Here is a 20305-nt window from a genome sequence, read left to right on the forward strand (position 1 = left end):
GCCTTTCCTTTTCTTGAGAGGAAAGAGGAGCATGCGGCAGAGCTTGCAGTGCAGCGAGCGATCCCTCCGGAGGGCCATGTCTGCTTCTAGGGTGTCTCTCTGCTCTCCGAATTCTAATACGGGTGTCTAATTCGAGAACCTGAGAGAATTGCCGCATCAAGGGACTGGGAGTGGATTCGTGTGAGCACCAGGTGATCCTTCAACTCCTCTGACAGTCCCTTAAAGAAGAGACAAACAAGAGCCTCCGGGTTCCAGGCAGACTCCGTGGCGAGGGATTGAAATTCCTCCACGTAGTCCTGTAGTGGTCTGTCGCCCTGTTGAAGCACTGAGAGCCGAAGGAGAACCAATCTGCTCCTGCGATGTAGGAAAACGCTCAGGATACAAATGAAAGGAGAGAAAGCACTGAGCAATAAAGCCTCTGCAACCAGTAGGATTACCGTCATATTTCTCGGGGAGAACAAACGGTAAGGTTGGGGGAGTGGTGGGCGGGGTCATGGGGGGCGGGGCAGAGGATTGTGAGGAAGACACTGCAGGAGACGGTGTGGGGCATAGGTGCCCCGGAGGAGATGAAAGCCAGGCGACCTGATTAGTGAGATGCTGAACGGACAGCTGTAGCTGGAAGAGAGCTTGGGAGTGCTGCTGGAGAAGGGAGCGAAGAGCTTGCATGTCCGCGGGATCCATTTTTCAGGCTCGGTATTCTGTAAGGATACTCCGAAGAAGAGATATGGATCCTGTCCAGACACAGGAGTAGGTGGGAGGCACGGCAACAAACAATCCGAAACAAGGAACGAGTTCGTAGTCAGAGGGAGAAAGGAAGGTCGAAAACCAGGTCAAACACAGGTGGCAAGCAATCCAAGTCATGAGGCGATATCGTGGTCGAAGGGAGGAAGGTAGGTAGAAATCTGGCAAAGACACCGGTGGCAAACAATCCGAGTAGCAAGGCGAAATCCGAAGCCCAAAGGCAAAAAGGGTAGTCGATAATCCAGCAAGTCACAGGGTATAGAAATCGCTAGGTAGAGCTTTCAAGGAGTTTACTCAATACTGAGCAGCAAGACCCGGGTTGGAGAGGCTTAAATACTACAGCCTGCTGCACGGTAGGGCGTCTGATGTTGAGTTAACACGTGTGGCGGAGCTTGTAATTATCGCCCTGCTGCTGGTACTGATTAGTTCTATTGGGGGCTGGTCTTGGCAGGTTGGTGGTCATGACACTATGGATGAGTTGGGTTTTGTCCATGCTAGAGGAGGTTCCAATTGTCTAGGTGAGGCTTGGAGTAGCTGCAGTATGGAACACTTGGTCAGGAAGGGGAGAAACCTACAAACACTGCTCGTTCATAAGAGGAAGAGACTGAGCGAGCAAGAGAAGTCATGTTTCAGAAAAAGAAAAGGTAAGGGTCAAGAGTGAGGCCTGGGTTTCTGGCAGGGGCAAAGGGGGAGAGGGTGGTGGAATTAAGAGAAAAAGGGGGGCATAGGGGAAGGGAGGAAACAGAGGTCAGGGTTCCAGAGGCTAAGCTTAATATGGTGAGAGAGCATCCAGGCAGAGATACTGAACAAGAGGAGATGCGACTATCAAAGGGTGGAAGAGAGGGGAAGATTCGAGCACTGGCAGTACAAAAGGGATATTAAAAGCCATGGGTGATGAGATGAGAGGACTCAGGGTGTGTGTGGAGACTGGAGAGCAGGACCCAGGACTGAGCCCAGAGGGACACCAGCACAGTTAGTAACAGGCAGAGACTGCGTCTCACCAGGAGATTCTGTAGGTGTTATCAGTGGGGGTAAGAGGAGGTCCAGGCGAGAGGAGCACCAGAAATTCTAAAGTCAACAAGTGTGGACAAGAAAACCGAGTGCTCAGTGTCAAAGGCAGCAGATATCAAAAAGCAGTAAGACAGAAGAGGAGGCAGCTTGAGCAGAAAGAAGAGTATCTGTAATAAAGAAGAGGGCAGCCTCAGCTGGGTGTGTTGCAATATAGACTGGAGAGGGTTAAGGACTGTGCACCATGTGCTCAAGGGTTTTGGAGAGGAAGGGAAGAAGGGAGATGGGAAGGGACAATGAAACACATGCAGGTTATTGAAGAGCGGCGTAATGGCAGCTTGTTTAAAAGCAGATTGAAAACAGCCTGAGAACAATGCTGAGAAGGAGGTCAGGGACAGGAGCCTAGAAGAGATGAGTGGAGAGAGGGTAAGTGCAAGTGGTAGTTTCATGCTCCAGGAGCAAGGAGGAGATCTGAGTCACAGAGGGAAGCGAATGAGGAAAAGGAGAGGGGTGAGTATGCTGAGTTTGTGAGGTCATGGGTGAGCAAAGTGATAAAGTGTTGAAGGGGGGGGAGGGGTTGAGGAGCAAAGACAAGGTGGAAAATTCTGTGACACTGTGTGATCAACTTTGTAACTGTGTCAATGCTTTCTGACCATACATGATATCAGGATCTGAAATATAGTTTTGTTAAAAAAAACTCTTTTCCATTAGAGTCACAGTGTATAGTTGCATTATTATATATTCTTTTATAGAGATCATTATGGTATTTGTAAATATGGACTGTGATTTTATCCTTTAGGGTAATGTGTTTTTCTGACATTTCAATGCACGTGGGTGAAAACACACTGCATATTTAAAAAATGTAACAAAAGCACATTTAAAAGATTTAATGCACACTAGAGCTCAGGGCTACAAAATGGCTATCTGATCTCTCCTTTCATCTTGCTTGCACCTGCAGGTCCTAATTAGCACCATCCCACGTGGCCAATTTATTATCCAAACTATGCCTTGCAGCTTTCCTTGGCAACTGGACTAGTCCTGGGGGGGTCAAACTGATGGGGGAAGACAGAAATGTTGTCCCCGATGTACGCGCCAGAAATGAATGAGACCCTTCGTGGACACGAGCTCATGATGTTCCTCTATTCCCCGGGTTACCAAGCAAATTCCAGCTGTGACACAAGCTCCATGCCCCTTTGCACCAGGAACGGCACTGGGGAGGTGCTCCAGCTGCCAACGTTCTCCACTGCAGCCAAAGCCAGAGTTATCATCACGTTCATCCTGTGCATCGTGTCTGCCATCTGCAATCTGGCCGTGCTGTGGACCGCCAGCACCAACACCAAGAGAAAATCTCACGTGCGGATCCTCATCATCAACCTGACTGTCGCTGACCTCCTGGTCACCTTCATCGTCATGCCTGTGGACGCCGTCTGGAATATCACCGTCCAGTGGCTGGCGGGGGACGTGTCTTGCAGGCTGCTGATGTTTCTGAAGCTTCTGGCCATGTACTCGTGTGCTTTCGTGACCGTGGTCATCAGCCTGGATCGGCAGTCCGCCATCCTGAACCCTCTGGCAATCAACAAGGCGAAGAAGAAAAACAAGATCATGCTCTCCGTGGCCTGGGCCATGAGCGCATTCCTATCCGTCCCGCAGGTGAGGAACAGACCCCCCAGTGATGGCTTTGTATTGCATTACCCGTCGTTGTCGCCATGTCTGTGCTTTGTACAAATAAAAATATAAAATATAAAAATATTCTCCCCAAGAATGCAGCCCAGCATGATAAACTTGATAGAATCCTAGAACAAAAGCAAATAATTATGTTAAAGTACTTAAGGATAAGTAGGAAATAACATCTGCTTATGAGATTAATGCAACAACAAACAGCCTCTGGTGATGACAGACACATAAAATGCAACAGAAACCGATAATAATAATAATGTAATAATGTCTTGAAAGGGGTAGGAAAATAGTGCTTTTAAATCTTAAGTAAAAGATAACACTGGGAGTTTATCTTGCCCTCAAGTATTCAAATGTTATTAAGCTTTGTGTTTCCATATTAGAACTAATGGCACTAAAATAATACTGTGTCCTACTGTTTCGCTTAAGTTTCAGAAAAAATTATCTACAGTAGGTAAAGCTGTACCTAGGGTGCATCCCATGGCACATGTACTTAGTGGAAAATAATGTCATTTATAATATTAAGAAATGTAGCTAGGAGCTTCTGAAACAATACTCATAAAAATGATTTCTCAATCAGACATTTCTGCGTTTCTAGAAATTCAGAACAACTGCACTACACCAATAGGTAATTCAAATGCCTGTATTTGTTGATCTCTATGATTCCTTGAAGTCACTGACAATTTAAGTTTAAATAAGCTGCTTCACTGCAGCGTGACAGCCTACATCTGCAGCAGATGATAACCAAAAATTGAACAGCATTAATTTAGACCGCGATTGTCCTTTTTTTGACCTAACTGACAATTACAGGAAGCAGCAAAAATATATTGTTTGAATAATACAATTTTAATCCTCTTACGGCAAATTCCCATAGAAATAAGCCTAGCATTGGAATTAGATGTATAACTATGCAAGTGATATTGTAACTTGGGTTGAAACCAGTGTGTGGTCACTGTCCCTTGTTATCTACTGTATATGACTTTCAGTAAATGTCAAGGAGAAGGAGAAATATAAAAGGGTTTTCAAAGTAAAATCTGCTTAGTTTCTGTAGAAGTTTAAAGGGTGTAAACACAGTAAGAGCCACTGCAGAAGGTAAAAAAAAAATACGTTTGATTTTTTTCAGCATTTAAGTTTAGCTCACCTTCACAGTTCTGTGAAGGTTTAACATGAAGGCTGCAATTGCTGTGGCACCATTGTACTGCACAGGCACCAATAAGAAAAAAACAAAATAAAAAGTATTTTTTAAAATCCTGAAGGGTGTTCTAAAATGAAATCTGAGACTAATTTAGTCTGTAACTGTATAGGGTGAACAAATCTGGAGAGCCCAGGATGCCTTGCAGCTCATATATGGTAGTTCGCAATAAAGGCTAAGAGCAGCTTCAGTTGGGTATTCTTCGAGCTGATCTGTGGATTTGTGGTTATTGCCAGACAGTGGCACACATATGGTGGCCAGGGGCTTTACATCAATGAATCCAATTTATTGTCAAACCCTCAGAAAACGTATATGAAAACATTGCAGTGTCCTTGAAACCATCCTATACCTTATTATAGAACTCAGTACAGAACTCCAGAGTGGCAAGCTATCATCAACATGACATTGAGGATGCATTCAAAATCATTCGCAGAGCACAGGATTCAAAATACAAGAATCTTGCTTGGCTGTCAGCTCAGATATCATCTTAGTAGGTAAAGTCTGCCAGTCACTTTCATTCTGATTAGCAGGTGTGTTAATTATTCACTTGCATTCTCCTAATTCCCCAAAGTCAGACACTGTATAGCGGATGGTTTTGTAACCTCACTTACAGAGAATGGATAGCGATGTGGACAATGCACATTCTGCGGTATCATACACAAGTTAGTATGCAAGATGGAAACTGGGGTTATTTTTGTTTTAGGGGAAATACAACGAATCTAAATATTTTAAGTGAAATCTTATTTTAAGTTTAAACCATCAGGAGTATCTCTTTGACTTTCATTTCAAGTTGCTAGCAATCCCTTCCCCCCCAGTCAAACAGGAATGTATTCCATCAGTGTGCTGAAGAGTGCGTCACAGGCCTCGTTCAGACTCCCTGTGCTGTCAAGTGTGAAATGCTTCAAAGCAGGTAAAAAAGAACAAGTCTCGGGTCCACCTGCTGTTTGAACCAAGTTGCTTTAACCAGAAGAAAATCTTATACGCGCTGGCCGGGGAAACCAGATTGACTTTGACAGCGAACAGAAGTTTTAAAATCGCCATGAATGAAAAATCAGTTAATTGCTCCAGAGAAAGGATTCTCCAACAAGACTGAACAATCATTTAAAAATAATCACAGGTGTATTCATGAATATACTAGTACCTTACGTTGACATCATTGAGCGAGAGCTGCCTTGCTACTCCTGTATTTAAGTTATTTATGTTCGCAATCGACAGACCTACAGTAGATGGAATGTAAAACACTGGCAAAGGGTTAAAAATAATCAATAATAATGTAGGTCCTCATAATTTAAAATGGAAAAGATTAAATTCAGTTTTTTTTTCTCCTGTTCTCTCTGTACCTCAGCACACATTTCAGATACATAAAATCTTTTTTATAAAAATCCTTAAATGCATGTGTATAGCAACTCTATTTCAGAAGGAACTGTACAATATGGAGTCTAAAGCACATGTAATTCACAGACACATTTTCACATTAAACATTTTATGTTTAATTATGGACAGTAGCAGAAAGAGTTTGAAAACACAAATGTTCCTACCATTAGCATAGCTCATGAGTCATATTGTGCAGAACCCCAAGAGAAAATACAGTATGTAGTTAATGTCAAGCTATAAATATTAAGGCAGCATGCAAGTGAAAAGTTACAATGATTATTACCTGTTTTCTTTCATGAAAAGGCACTGAGGCTGAAGCACATAAATGTAACTCATTTTCTAGGTAGGGTAGGTAAACACTCACTCCCTTTACAATGTCTATTTATAACAGGTTCACCACCAAGCAACTTAATCAAACTACAAGAATCTATTAATAATACTGGGATAATGTTGGAATTGTTGTAGTCCAAAAAAATATAACTACTTTCAATGGCCTGTTCTGCCCTGATGTTGTTACAGCCCTAAACAAACCCAGCTAAATTAGAATCTCATCTGCTATAAAGTACACAGTGTATTCATTTAAATACACTGGGGCCAAAGAGTGACCTCTGTAAACATCATCTAACCTTTTCATCAGCATGGCACAATTTTACCTTGTTTACTGATTTACCCCCATTTATTTAAGAGAAAAACAGCGAGTTTCTAGCTACACGAGTCAGTCTCAGGGGATGCCAGGAGCAGACGGGGGTCCCCTACTGCGATTCACCGTGTGGTTGTTGTGTTGCCCTTCTTACCTGCAGATGTTCATATTCCACAACGTTACCATCACCGTTCCTCAAAACTTCACCCAGTGCACCACCAGGGGGAGCTTTAGCAAGCACTGGCAGGAGACGGTCTACAACATGTTCACGTTCGTGTGTCTGTTCCTCTTGCCTCTGGCAATTATGATATTCTGCTACACCAGAATTCTCATGGAAATCTCCAAACGAATGACGAAGGGCAACAGTGAGTAACGTAGAAGCACCCTTCTTAAACTCATTTAAACACCGACAGCTGGTGAAGTGACTAAAAGCAATAATTATGTTTGATAAGATCCGCATGAGTGTTAACATCATTAACACAAAACATTTACCTTAAACGGTGTAGAAATTAAGACGTCTATTAAAAAAAAAGTTTGGAGAAAATAAACTCCGCCTATTTTACTAGTTTTAAATTTTGTATTGTCTTTCGGTAAACCAGCAAATTTCCAATCCTTTGGTTTATTTACTACGCAGTTTTATAAACATTACATCTCCTCTACATTTTTGTCTGCAGTATCTTCCAAGGAAGTGCACCTGCGTCGCTCCAAAAACAACATACCGAAGGCACGCATGAAAACTTTGAAAATGAGCATAGTAATCGTTTCTTCCTTCATCGTCTGCTGGACACCTTATTACCTGTTGGGGTTGTGGTATTGGTTCTCCCCAGACGTACTAGAGGAGACCATCTCTCATTCCTTAACGCACATACTCTTCATTTTCGGGCTCTTCAATGCGTGCCTGGACCCTATTACCTACGGGCTTTTCACCATTCACTTTCGGAAAGGACTGAAGCGTTACTGCCGCAGCGCCACCGTGCTGGTCGAGTCGGAAAACAACACCACCCTGACCGCCTCCTTCAGGTGCTCCTTGTCCTCCTTCCGCATGAAGAGACGGACCCCTCTCGGGCAAGATGCGCCCTCAGCCAACAAGGAGCCGGAGAGCAAGACCTCCTCCCCCTTTAATAATTACCTCACGGTTTACCACGACAGCAAAAGCGACAGAAACCAAATCGAACCAGTAAATATGATATAATAATAAAAATCTGTCAGACAACGACGGGTAGAGAAAGCTTTAAGAAGAGACGTTTGCCGTCAACCATCTGTGCAATCTTAATTTTCCTTTTGGTGTTATACAGAATAACCCGCAGAACCTTTTTTTTTTGTGAGGCTGTATTTTCTGTAGAGCCAGAAAAAATATGTCCCAGATACTGTATTTCTGCCAGGGTGCAATTTAAACTCATCACGAAACCTGGAATTCGTTGTTCTGATATATTTATGTGTGGAAATGTAGTTACAAATGCTGAAAAGGAAGGCAAAGTAATAACCAGAGATTGCTTTTGATGTTTTGCTTTTGAAAAGGCAAGGAAACTAACAGGAAAGGAACAAGTAAAGGTTTATTCCATGCTGAAAAGAGAAGAAAAGAAACAACGTTTCGGCTGATGTTAGGCAAAATACGATGTTCTTACAGCTGTATGAACTGTATGTTGAACTATTCTTCAAATCCAAATAAAAACAAAGGAGAAATTAAGGGAAAATTAAAAGTGTGTTGCAGATGATTTCTGTATATGCTAGTGTATTCCCATGTACATGAAAATCATAACTAAAAAGGTGACTGCCTATAAAAAAAAAATGTCAGGGGCTTAATCCATGAATAGCTTTTCATAGTGTATTTTTTAGACTGGCTCATGCCTTCAGGTACTTGTCATTTCAGTTCAGCAGTCTTGTTCTGCAGAGTGTAAGGGTTTTTTTTGTGCACTGTGATGGTGCTTAAATGAATAAGGTGTACTGTAAGTGGTTCTTCTGAATCTGTGTCAATGGAACAAGAATTCCTTCACTTTTCACTGGAATTCAGGGCATTTTGCTAATCTCATTTGTTCATCCTTATTTAATATCACTCTTTCCTCAGAACTTTCAAATTGATTCACAGGGCCTTGTACAGAAATGCATGCCAGTCAATGGTTTTCTAAATTAAAAATTACTTAGTGAGAACTGTAAAAAATGTCATATGCCTGAGATATTTATCAACTTATTTTTTGCAAGTTCTTGACTATTAAATTAGGGTCTATTTAATCAAAATGCTTAAAGAAATACCTTTTTTGTAGTGTCGTACAAGTGTTCAATATTATTTGAACTGATTTGTGGGACGTTCTGAAGTTCTATGCTGCAATTACAACTAACGTCTCAGGGAAACTACTGTACGTAGCTCAAATACAGGTGATCAGGCACCTTTTTGTAATCTGGCTGGAGACAACACAACTGTAAATTGTTATTAACATGTAATCCATTGGGATCTGTATTCTCATGTGAAGTTCATCGTCTTAAATGTAAAGAGAAACAACACCGAACAAAAACTTTTGCTACATTTTTAAAACGATTTCCACCTGAAAATGAATGCAATTAGATCAATTGTAATTGACAATTATAAATTGTTAGTGACTTGGAACATAAAGCAGTATAGCTCAAAAACATTTGCATCAAAAAACAAAACTGTCTCAGATAGCACACTTTTCATTTTACAAAAGCTTCTGTTATGAGAACTTTTTCAAACTGTACATTCACCCTCTCTGTGACTGACCACAGGGGATGTAGAGTTTGACAATGTGCGAATGGACAACAGCTTACTGAGTGGAAAAGACCAGGGTATGTGAAGTGCCTCATGAAGTGAAATGTTGGATGGGTTCAGATGTATATAAAAATCTCATGCTCAATCTGTCCCGTGTTTAAACTTGTACATTTCTGAATCAGAATCTGAAACCTGAAAAAAATTAGACTACCTTTCAGGTTATGGCATGTGAAATTACAATTACAGTCATTGTTCATTGTTCAAGTAGATGAAATACAATTGCCTCGGTCCTCTTATGCGCTGATGACTTGAATAGACTCTCTAATGCAGTCTGAGCTTGTATGTTTCTAAAGAAGATTGAAAAGCAGTTTTTTTTATTTTATTCTGTATACCGAATATTAATAGGTGCTCCATGCAGAAGCAAAGTGCATTCAAAACTGATCATGATAAGGGTTCTGGGAGAGTGGAACAAGTTCACCAGCCATGTTGTTGAAGCTGTTAGCTTCTTTTAAGAAATAGCTGGATGAGATCCTCAGATCAATTAGCTACTACAGTACATACAGTACCAAACGGACTAGATAGGCCAACTGGTCTCCTGTCATTTGAGGCAATCATATCAAGGGACAGAGATGGATGTAAGTAACATGTACATGTACACTGTTAACAATGCAATCATTATGTGAGAGATTTAAAACCATATTACTAAATGTATTTAACATCAAAATCAACAAGTATTGGTGTTGTGATAAATGGATAAATGTACCGTGATCAAGTATTTTGTGGTTTTGAATATATCAAAAAGCAGACTTGTACTATACTACACGACCCAGGCATTGTTTCTACACACTTCTCAACTGGGAGAGGATTATCTTCGATGTTTTGCATGGTTGTTGGTGTGTCATGTGCTGTAACAGTCAAATCTGTGATAAAGAAACTACCGTCAATACTCAAAAGAATTGACAATTGTATTTTTTTTCTTAGAGAACTCAATCTCTGTCTGAATTAATATTAAAATCTATAGAGAAAATTAAACTTGTATCTTTTAAAAACAAATGTATTCCTTTTGATTTGTATGCAATGTGTATGTCTTTAATATAATAGTGAAAGTGATGGATTTAAAAGTCAGGATATTGTAAAGTCCTGAGAATATTTTACATGCTGTTACTTATGTCCAAGAATGAAAGCTCTTTTGAAATACTACAAAAGACTGCCTGTAGTCAATTTACAATACACAGTACAAGCACATTTCATTCATGCAACTTTTCAGAGGTAATACATTAACATTAAGTTTTGGAATTCTTGAAAATAAAACAATTTCAACCCACACACAATCTAGAATCATATTAACAGATATGTTTCCTTTGAGAGCTGTGGGGTGGCAGAATCCTTTTTTTTATTTTACCCAAGTGAAATGACTTACTGATGTACGTCACCATTAAAGAAATGCAGACATGCTTTTGGTTACATGAAGAGCCCCAAATACATCTCTCGCTGTCATTCATTCATTCCCAGCTGATACAAGCCATGTAGTTTGCTTCAACCTCATTAATCTTTTCACATCTTCACAAGGCTGTGTCATTTTGTTCTACGTGACAGATTGATATGGCAATGTGACCTGTCAGCTGCAAATGAGTGCTGACAGGAAAGGTTTCTACCCTGATTTTATTTCATTACTTTGTATTCTCTTTTCAGCTTTCTCATGAATAAACACACACAAAGTTGAAAGGAAATGTCCACATAGAAAAGCAATGCCATTGATCTCCATAATCATTTGCGCCTGTGTTGTATTTATGTCTCTTTATAAGACTAAAATGTTCAAGTTCTCACACCTGCGGAAATTTCGTAGAAGGGTCTCTTAGCAACAATGTGAGACCAAGGAAAATCAAAACATTTATTTCTACACCACATCTTCAACAATCCAATGCTATAATCCGGTTAAGTGTGGCATACAAATGTATTGGAAATCTACATGAAAATGTACAACTGCCTTAACTGAAAATGTATCTGGACAATTTGTATCAATCCTGTTAGCAGGCATGGATCAGGCAACAGTGCTTACTGTGAGAAACTTGTACCGACACAGATTTGCGGTACTAAACCTCCACCTCCACCCAACTGGGACGGTGTGGTGGCTCTGTGTGTGGCTAAGGATTTGCACCTGTGGTTGGAAGTTTGCTGGCTTCTACCTCAATCATAAGATGTCTACATAACTGAGCTACCTGTATATCAGTGTTTTCTAAAAGCAGGTACTGTAGCTGTGATTGGCCTTCTACACAAAACCAATTCTTTGGGATTCTTAAACAAGCATTCTTTGTGTCTGCAGGCCCCTAGTCTTATCAACAGCAGTTACATTTAATGTTGCAGCTGGTGTTTTGCTGAACATAGTGTACAGAGAGAGACTTTAGCCCTTCAATATTATCCCACTTACTGAGAATTCCGATAAGACATGGGAAAGAAGATTCCTTGGGGTGCACCTGCACCTGCAACAGCTCCTCCTTGGCACCTCTACAGTAGCTTGGATCAGGGTCAATCAGACCGGCCCCAGACCAGAAGGTTCTGAAGGCAACTGTTAAATCAGTTTTCTCAGCACTTCACCTGCTTAATGAATCCAAATTAAACTGTTTGACTTGTTTAATTTAGTCATGTTGAAAAATCATTTATAACAATGATCTGAATTCCAGTCTCTCCTCAAGGGCCGGAATTCCCTGAATTAAGTGGTGACTGATCAGAAGAACTGAACTGGGGCTCTCATGCACCAGGAATAGAGATTGTGCCTTTAGAGAAAGGGGATTTGGGGTAGAAGCCATGAGAGCATAATCCACGAAGGCAGGTTTTTTCCTTTACTCTTTAGCTCTTGCATCCATGTTTTCTGTCTGTGACCTTCGCATCACAGGTCCAATAAAACATTGTATTCCCACAAAGTCCTCAGCTATAACTCTATCCACCACTTACCATCAAAACAAAATCTTTAGACGATGTCAAGGACTAGGCAAATGTTTTAAACTCTCTCTGCGTGATGGAAATGGAAGTGAGGTTTTTTTATCAGGCATAAAAGAAAAAATGACAGAGCGCACAAAATATCACCTATTTCTTTAAAAAGATGTCTATGCAAGAAGGCAATACCAACAAGAAACAGCTTTGTTTAACAGTCTGCTGCATTTAAAACAGTAGATGAAAGATAGCCAGTTCAGACAGAATTCACTACAGTGGATTTAGGAAGAAATTTAAAAAACCAAGCTGGATCCCACCTGTGTGTTATGACATTTGCCCTTCACAATGCTTATTTTAGGTGGCTGTATAAAATCAATGCGATAGCACAGATGAAAGGTTAAGGATCTTTTTTATAATTTCACACTTGCAAAATTTTACTGCATCACCACACAGTATTTTCCAAATGAGTCTAACTGATTCAAGGAAAAAGTTCAGTTCCTCAAAATACTTACTGTAAGTCATTTTACTGTTTAAACAGATTTTTATGTGTCACAATCGCTAACCCTTCTCTTAAGGGCGGTCCAGCCCTTCCTTGTTTTCTCCCATTGCCTGCACCTGTTCCCTATTCCCGCTCCCCCTTAAAAGCCAGACGCAGACCTCACTCCTGGTTCCTCATTGAACTCTGCTTCGTGAGAGCTCGGGGTCCTGCTGCGTCTGGCTCCGTTATGGTTTTAACCTTCTGTTCCTGATTCCCTGCCCCGCCGGTCCCGACCCGGCTCATGCTTTTAACCCTTGGATGGATCTCCTGGCCTTGGACTCCACTCTTCCGTTTGGATTCCCCGTTTGGACTTAGTTTGTTCGCCCGGACTCACTTCCCCAGGACACCTGCTCACCTCGGACACGCCCCCATGTATCCAGACACTTTCCTGCATGACTTTCTCCCTAGTGTATCTTCACAATTCCTGATCGTGTCGTCTGCATAGGGCCCAGAAAGAACTGCTTCGTGACAGTATTGTAACGCTTATGGCCGACAAGCACTGTGTGTAAGAGCCGGAGTACCAGAGCGGGTGACGTCACCGCCCTTCCCTGTGATAGCAGGACCACAGCTACTGGGCTGTGGAGAGATCTCTCTTTAGCTCACGGGGCTAGGTCGCTGCAGAGAGACGCGGAAGTCCCGGGTTCGAGTCTCCAGTCGGGATGGGGCCGACCAGATGCGGCAAGGGCGCCCGCCTGAGCCCCCGTTGCGTTACAGTATGAAGAATAAACAGAAGCACATGTAATAAATCTCTCACACAAGAAAAGAATGCATGAATATAAAATCTCCCATGAAAAGATTCCAATGCAGCTGCCCTATCTGTCACGATATTAGTTCCCCCTCCTTAAGGGTGCTCCAGCCTTTCACTCAAGACTATATTCTATGCACCTGCTCCCTATTCCCAGCCCACCTTAAAAGCCAGGCGCTGACGCTCATCCGGGCTCTGCTCTGATTTCCATATCGTGCGAGTCCGGGACCTGGAAGCGCCTGGTCCCGTTAAGGTTTTAACCTCTGTTCCCGTTCCTGTTCCCCGTCCGCCGGTTCCGACCCGGCCTTCGTGGTTTTTTAATTCTTGCTCTGATGGATCTTCTGGTTTTGGACTTACCCTTGTGTTTTGGATATTCCCAAAGGACTACTCTCTCGGGTTGTTCGCCTCGGCCACGCCTCCCCCGTGCACCAGCGCACCTTGGACACGTCCCCCTGTCTTCTGCCCCGTATTCCTGCATGACGTTTCCCCACTTCGTCGGGTTGTGTCATCCGCATAGGGTCCGGAAAGAACTGTTCGTTACACTATCCCACCCCTCCAAGCCCACCTCAGAGCTGCTGTCTGCTCCCTTCCAGGTCAGAAACCCACTTCAATGATACATTATGGGAAAGCACTGACTTCATACAGGAGTCGGTGGTATTTTTACTGGAGCTTCATTTTGAATGCAATGTATTAGGTACTGGTTCACACATAGAGTCAAGATGTCAAAACAGTGTCAGCATGTAAAAACAGGTTCTGTTCCACATTGAATATACATGCATAAGAATTAGAACCAGTACTGTAACAGGCTGCACTGAGAGATACCCACTAAAGGCTCTGTTGCTTCTTTCATATATGGAGCTAAAACAGCTCCTTCCTCCCACTGACTTCTTACATTGACTTCACCATCTAAGAATCCAGATATACATCTTCCATAACTCATGATTACTACATCACAGGCAGTACTGATGGGCATGAAGGGTTTGGAGCTGACACAGGGCTGGAAGCTAGACAGGGACCCTCCAGGCTGTGTTAAGGTCTGTGTGGAGCAGAATGCATAACATCTCCCAGTACTCAATGACCGCAATTAGTTGTATTTTGCCAATCTACAAGACTCAGTATACAGATATGAAACCCATATTAAAAAAACAGATCTTTTTAGTCCTTTTGTACAAGAGTGGCTGGCTGTAAATTGCTTTCCCCCCGATGAGACACCTAAAACAAACCAAGGAAATTAATAAAATTCCCCATTCATTCAATAGGCTTAACAAACACACTTTGCATATCTGACCGTTGCAGTGGTATGGTCGAAGAAAACCCATTTACGATTTGTTGTCTACTTTATGCGCTTATTAATGTTTTCAATTGTTTTCGATGCAAATTCATGCAATAAGATTCGATTAAATGACTAAAGGTTTCCTCAGATTCACGCATTCATTCATGTGTTTCAGAGATAGGAAAAGAAAGTAGGGCTGTGTGACTCACGGAATTCAGTTTACATGACCCATGTTCTACATACCCACTGTTTTCCATGGCTGGTAACGGTTTACTAATGAATAAAGACAACAAAGCTAAAAAAATGAAACATACATCAGAACTTTCACAACAGAAAAAAGATATACTAATGTTATCACCTCCTGATCATAGGAGGTGCCAGCCTCTAGATGAGATTTTAAATATACGAAAGAACAATTTCTCACTTCAGTACGTAATCCAATGTGTGGTGGGACTGCTGGTGCTCCAGCTGTGAATGAGTTGGCTCTCCTCCTGTGTATAAAACGCTTTGGGATCCTTTGGGATAAGAAGTGTTATATAAGTGCAATTTATTATAACTATTACTCTAACATAAGGGTTCAGAGGCAGTGACATTCTTCATAATTCAGTAACCCATTTTGCAGCATGAATAAGATACTGCTTGCTTCATTTATCAGACAGAGCGTCTTACAAAATAAATCATTGAAAGTGAAAAATGGAATATTGCAAACATGAAATTGAAGGGGAAGAAAAGTGTCAGTGATGGCAGAAGCACTAGAAGCTCTTCTCTTCTTCTTATACTTGGGAACAATTATATATAAATGTATAGTCAATATTAAGGTCAGGAATACTTGAATACATTCTGATTTGCTTGGGTAAGTTTTTGTATGTCAACAATGACCTCCTCTTCTTTCAGTAAGCCTGGTGAAGACAAATATATTACTTTTAGAAATCTGTAACTGAAATTTAAAATAAAACATCTGAAACAGCACAGTAGATGCCAAATGTATAGAGACACCATCTGCAGAAATAAATATAAGCCAAATCTCTGCAGGGAAGTAAACTGTCCTTACTCAATCTGTACACATTTCTGTATTTTAATCCACCACAGGTGTTGTCTGTGTGCAACTTTTCTTCAAATACTACCAACATATTTTCAAGAAATGTGAAATATCTTTTCCAGCATATGATGTCTCTTGGAAGGATTGATTCTATGATCTTGTGAACCTCATTTGCATTCCATCACTCTTGATTTCTCAAGCTAAATGACTTGAACACAGGTCAGATGATTTTACTGGTTCTAGTGTCAAGTCCAGTGACTCTTTCAGACTATCTAAGCGAAGAAGGGAATGTCCATCACTGACAGAGTTTATGACAGAAGTCAGTGATAATTTATTCTATTCCGAGTTGGAAATGAGAAACAAAAACATAGAACACAGAATTTATTGTGGTTGTTTTGACTGAAAGAATTTTAGCTCAGAAGCTCTAAGGAATTTAAATTACAGAACATGAAAAATTGGGGGTATTTGGGGGGAAATTAGGGGAAAAATACAGTTTTGACTGATAAAAAAATTAAAGCAGTCTAGTAAAAACAATTAGTGTAATTAAAATGAATACGTTTTATTAAGAAATCATCCCTTAAGGTATGAATTTAGGATCGTTGCATTTTTTCTGTTAATGTTACAGACGTGAAATGTGTTAAATCTAGTTTAAACTACATTCTCTTTAATATAAAGCACTGAGAGAATCCTTAAGACATTACACTAAGGCTCTTCAGGCTGAACTGATACAACATTTTTTTTTTTTAATCCAGAGGTTTATAAAGCAATGCAGCAAATACAGCTGGGATGTCCAGTCCTGCTCCTGCAAGGCCAGTACTGTATGTCTTCTGGTTTTCTTTCCAGCTCAGTTCTCAACAAGCTAAACCAGAAGGTTACCATCTTCATAGAACTACTTTAACAGCTTATCCCAGCTTTTCAAATGCAGGTGAAAACCTGCAGACGCATTGGGCCCGCAGGACCAGGACTGAACAAATTTTTTGCATCTCCAGGGATGTATGCATTGTTCATAAAAACACACATCTCTCCTTCTTTGGAATTATTTTTCCCTTCCATTTCGTTTAAGATACTTTGTGTGACATTTGTTACATTGTACACATAATGTCACGAGAGCTGATTCTGACTCCCGTGGAATGCGAAGTTAAAGACCCTAATAAACTAATTTATTTGCAGCAAAGACTATGTACTATTCTCACTATGCCTAGTCATGATATTGTATATATTTTTTTAAAAATAAAAAGTGTTAAATTCTGTTCACATCTTCTGTGATCATAATCTCTATCAACACACCTGAAGAAGGCTTCACAGCCGAAATGTTGTGTTTCTTTTCTTTTCTTTTCAGCCTGGAATAAACCCGTTACCTGTTCCTTTGCATCTCTATCAACTCTGCCTTCATGTTTGGTTTGGCAGTGAATGAGAGCACCTCTATGAACATGTCCACGCTGCTTCTGCACAAAGCATGACCTCATGCACAGACTGAAGTCTGCAATCTAGCTGGGAAAATAGCAGCATGAACGCAGTCAGTGTGTTCAATTGTAGTCACCCTTCCACAAAAAAAATATTGTATCCTTAGAAAGAGTTCAAAGAAGAGCAAGATCATTTAGAGATTAGTTAAAGACAGTATATCACTTCGTCAAGCACAAGGGAGTTTAAAAGGAAATGTGTATAAAATTCAAAGTGTATCGACTAGGTCAACCCAGGAGAGTACTTCAAACTCAGTGTGGAAACAGGGACATGGGGCCACAACTAGAAACGAAAAGTGTATTTCATTTAGAACAGAGGATATGAAACACTTCTTCCATATACAGCTGTGAGTGTCTGAAACAGGCTCCCCAATTGCTGGCTGGGTTCCTTTAAGAAATGACTTGATGAAATTTAAGATTCACCCTGCTACTAAACTTAATAAAAAAGCCCCACTGGGCTGAACTGCTTCTTCTCTTCTTATTTACATCCTTCCTTATAATTCTATATTCAACACCAGTCTTTTTTTCTCAGTGCAGTTTTGTCAAAAGTAACTCTGCCGACATAATTTAAATGCATAACCGTGCCACTCCAAGGGCAGCGCATCGCTAAACAAATGAATATTAACGGGGTGTATCGTACTCTTTGTGAACGGCAGATGACATGCAACATGAGTAGGGTGGCTCTTTGAACTTTTGAAATGCAAATCTCTGGTCTCAGCTCAGTGCTGGAGACAACAGGACTGACTGAAGAATGTTCATCAACATTAAGGTCATTTAGAGTGGCAGAGTTTGAAGACACCACTGACAGTGACCTACCCAAGTGCAGAAAACAGAAAACACAAGGAGCTAAACGGGTCAGTGAGAAAGCAACAGAAAAAGGCTACAAATGGAAGGAGGCCGTTTGGCCCATTTAAGGAAGTCAGTGTATCAGCAACAGAGACATGGCTGGGCAACGTGTCCTCCCATAACCCCTGGCAGAAACAGTATGACCCCTGCTGTCAGTTTCAAAGGCATTTCCCCTTAGTTTCCTTTTGTGCTCTTTAACTTTGTCAATGCCTTGAGAAACTGGAACACTTCGAACGGGTGCCCCAGTGGAGTCGGGTCAGGAGATGGAAAGGGATTCGAGCGGACAGCTAACCAAAACGAGAGGCAAGGTCGAGGCCGAGTGTGATAGCAGGGAGTCAGAAACAGGTAAGGACAAAAGCAAGGAAAGGGCTGTCTTCAGGAGAAGGCAGTCGAAGAGCAGCTCGGTGAGGAAACCTCAATAGTGGGTGAGGGGCAAGAGGAGAGTGAGGGTTGAAATAAGGACGAGTGCGGTGGTAATTGGCGCGTGGGTGTTTACGAAGGGTGGTGCTCGTGAGAATGCGGGAGCGCTTGTGTGATTGTGTGTGATCTGTGACACCCCTCATAGTCCAGTCTGTTTAAGACCGCAACTCCTATTTTAAGAGTAAGATATTTCTTTAAGCCCTGTCATGTTTTTGGCAACACTTTCTGGACCGATTCAAGAGCAGCAATTTCATTTTATAGTGTGGTGACCAAAACTGCATTCAATATTCTAAATGAAATCCTGAATGGTTTTACTGTTCTTAACACATTGTTCAACAGTAACATAACATGCCTTGATTTAAATTCTACACTTTTAACTGTAGAATTTTAATCCTTTAATCCTAACATTTTCTATTGCATTCCTAAAGATGTCAATATTATAAAGATATGACACATGACACTATGAAAAAGTTTCTCCAAGCTCAGTGTTTTCCATCTTACATTTAGAGTTTATATTTCTGCTTCCTGCATACTAAACCCTACTGGTCTACAGTAGACATCATCTGCTGGGCATTTCCCCACTTTTGAATTATGTCTAAATCTTTTTGGAATTTCCTTTCCATCTTCTGATCTTTTATGAGGAGCTTTTCCAAAAGCAATCTGAAACTCTTCAGATGCCATGTCCTACTTTCCATTTACATTCATTTCTACAGCACAAGGTGGAGGAAATCCACTTCTTCAAGATATGGAGCTTCATATTCCTACAGCTATTAACATCAGGAGGCTGAGAGAAAATAGTAAGTGATCTCGTGGCACAGCCTGAGAAACAGAGAATGAGCCTCTCAAATCAAAATGTCACTGTCCTCTACGTGTATAAATGTGTGAGTTTACAAATTGCTCCTGCTCTGGCAGGATGGAAATTCATCTGCCCTTCCAATAACACTCTCTGAATATGAATCTGAAATAGACAGGAATGAGCCAGAGAATGTGACTGCTGGTAGATGGGATTTCAACCAAAACATACCCTCCACTATTGGGACTGACAGCTGACACGTAGCAGGATCTGACTTTATTTCTGTCAAACCTTTCATACCCCAGTGACCGGAGAGGAAGATATGGGTCTAGTCTAGAAAAAACAGACCTCAGAAATGTATGAAAGACTAATTAGGCAGCAATTCTAAAATCCATAAGAAGGCAGACTGAACAAATATTCCAGTTTCATTTCTCCAGTGTCATAGTTCATATTACATCTGAGCATCTGACTTTTTCCAGCTCTCTCTTTTCACATACACATGCCACACAATAACATATATACTGTAATATTGTAACGCATTTGGCCACCATTGCAGGTTGTGCGAGCCGGCTTACCAGCGCGATGACGTCACCGCCCTTCCCTGTGAATAGCAGGGACCGCAGCCGTTGGGCTGATGGGAGATTTCCCTTTAACTCAACTGTTGAGTGACGCCAGAGGCTTGGGTTTGAGTCCCCAGTGGTGGGGGGCCAACCTGAGGTCATGAACCCACATGAACCCAAGAACATAAATAGCTCTCAATGAGGGATTTCTAAACAAGCATACTGTAGATGTAAATTGATACTTCACTGATTTTTTTAACTTCATTTTTAAAAACAATGAACACCAGATGAGCACTAGAGTCACAAGTCTCACTTTAAAGATATGCAATTATGAATTAGCCAAAAACTG

The 20305-nt window shown here is 41.2% G+C and overlaps 1 protein-coding gene and 1 long non-coding RNA gene across 2 annotated transcripts; one reads left to right on the top strand and one right to left on the bottom strand.

Annotated features, from left to right (window-relative positions):
- Positions 1–2621: 2621 nt before the first annotated feature.
- On the bottom strand, positions 2622–7516 carry LOC138239238 (uncharacterized). Its single transcript, XR_011189717.1, has 2 exons — positions 7426–7516; positions 2622–3315 (listed from the first exon to the last, which is right to left on the bottom strand). It is a non-coding gene; the product is annotated as an uncharacterized lncRNA (long non-coding RNA).
- gnrhr4 (gonadotropin releasing hormone receptor 4) lies at positions 2821–10454 on the top strand. The gene is made up of 3 exons (XM_006628982.3): positions 2821–3399; positions 6790–6994; positions 7304–10454. Exons 1-3 carry the CDS (start codon positions 2821–2823, stop codon positions 7819–7821), a joined length of 1302 nt encoding a protein of 433 aa, XP_006629045.3. The 3' UTR covers positions 7822–10454.
- Positions 10455–20305: the final 9851 nt, after the last annotated feature.

This window comes from Lepisosteus oculatus, chromosome 5 (assembly GCF_040954835.1).
Source record: "Lepisosteus oculatus isolate fLepOcu1 chromosome 5, fLepOcu1.hap2, whole genome shotgun sequence".
Classification (NCBI taxonomy): Eukaryota; Metazoa; Chordata; class Actinopteri; order Semionotiformes; family Lepisosteidae; genus Lepisosteus; species Lepisosteus oculatus.

Excerpts from the sequence above, each read along its gene's own strand:
- gnrhr4 (XM_006628982.3), top strand. The coding sequence starts at position 2,821 with ATGTTGTCCCCGATGTACGCGCCAGAAATGAATGAGACCCTTCGTGGA. Across the intron at positions 3,400-6,789 it reads CATTCCTATCCGTCCCGCAG|ATGTTCATATTCCACAACGT; the intron begins GTGAGGAACAGA and ends TCTTACCTGCAG. Across the intron at positions 6,995-7,303 it reads ACGAATGACGAAGGGCAACA|TATCTTCCAAGGAAGTGCAC; the intron begins GTGAGTAACGTA and ends TTTTGTCTGCAG.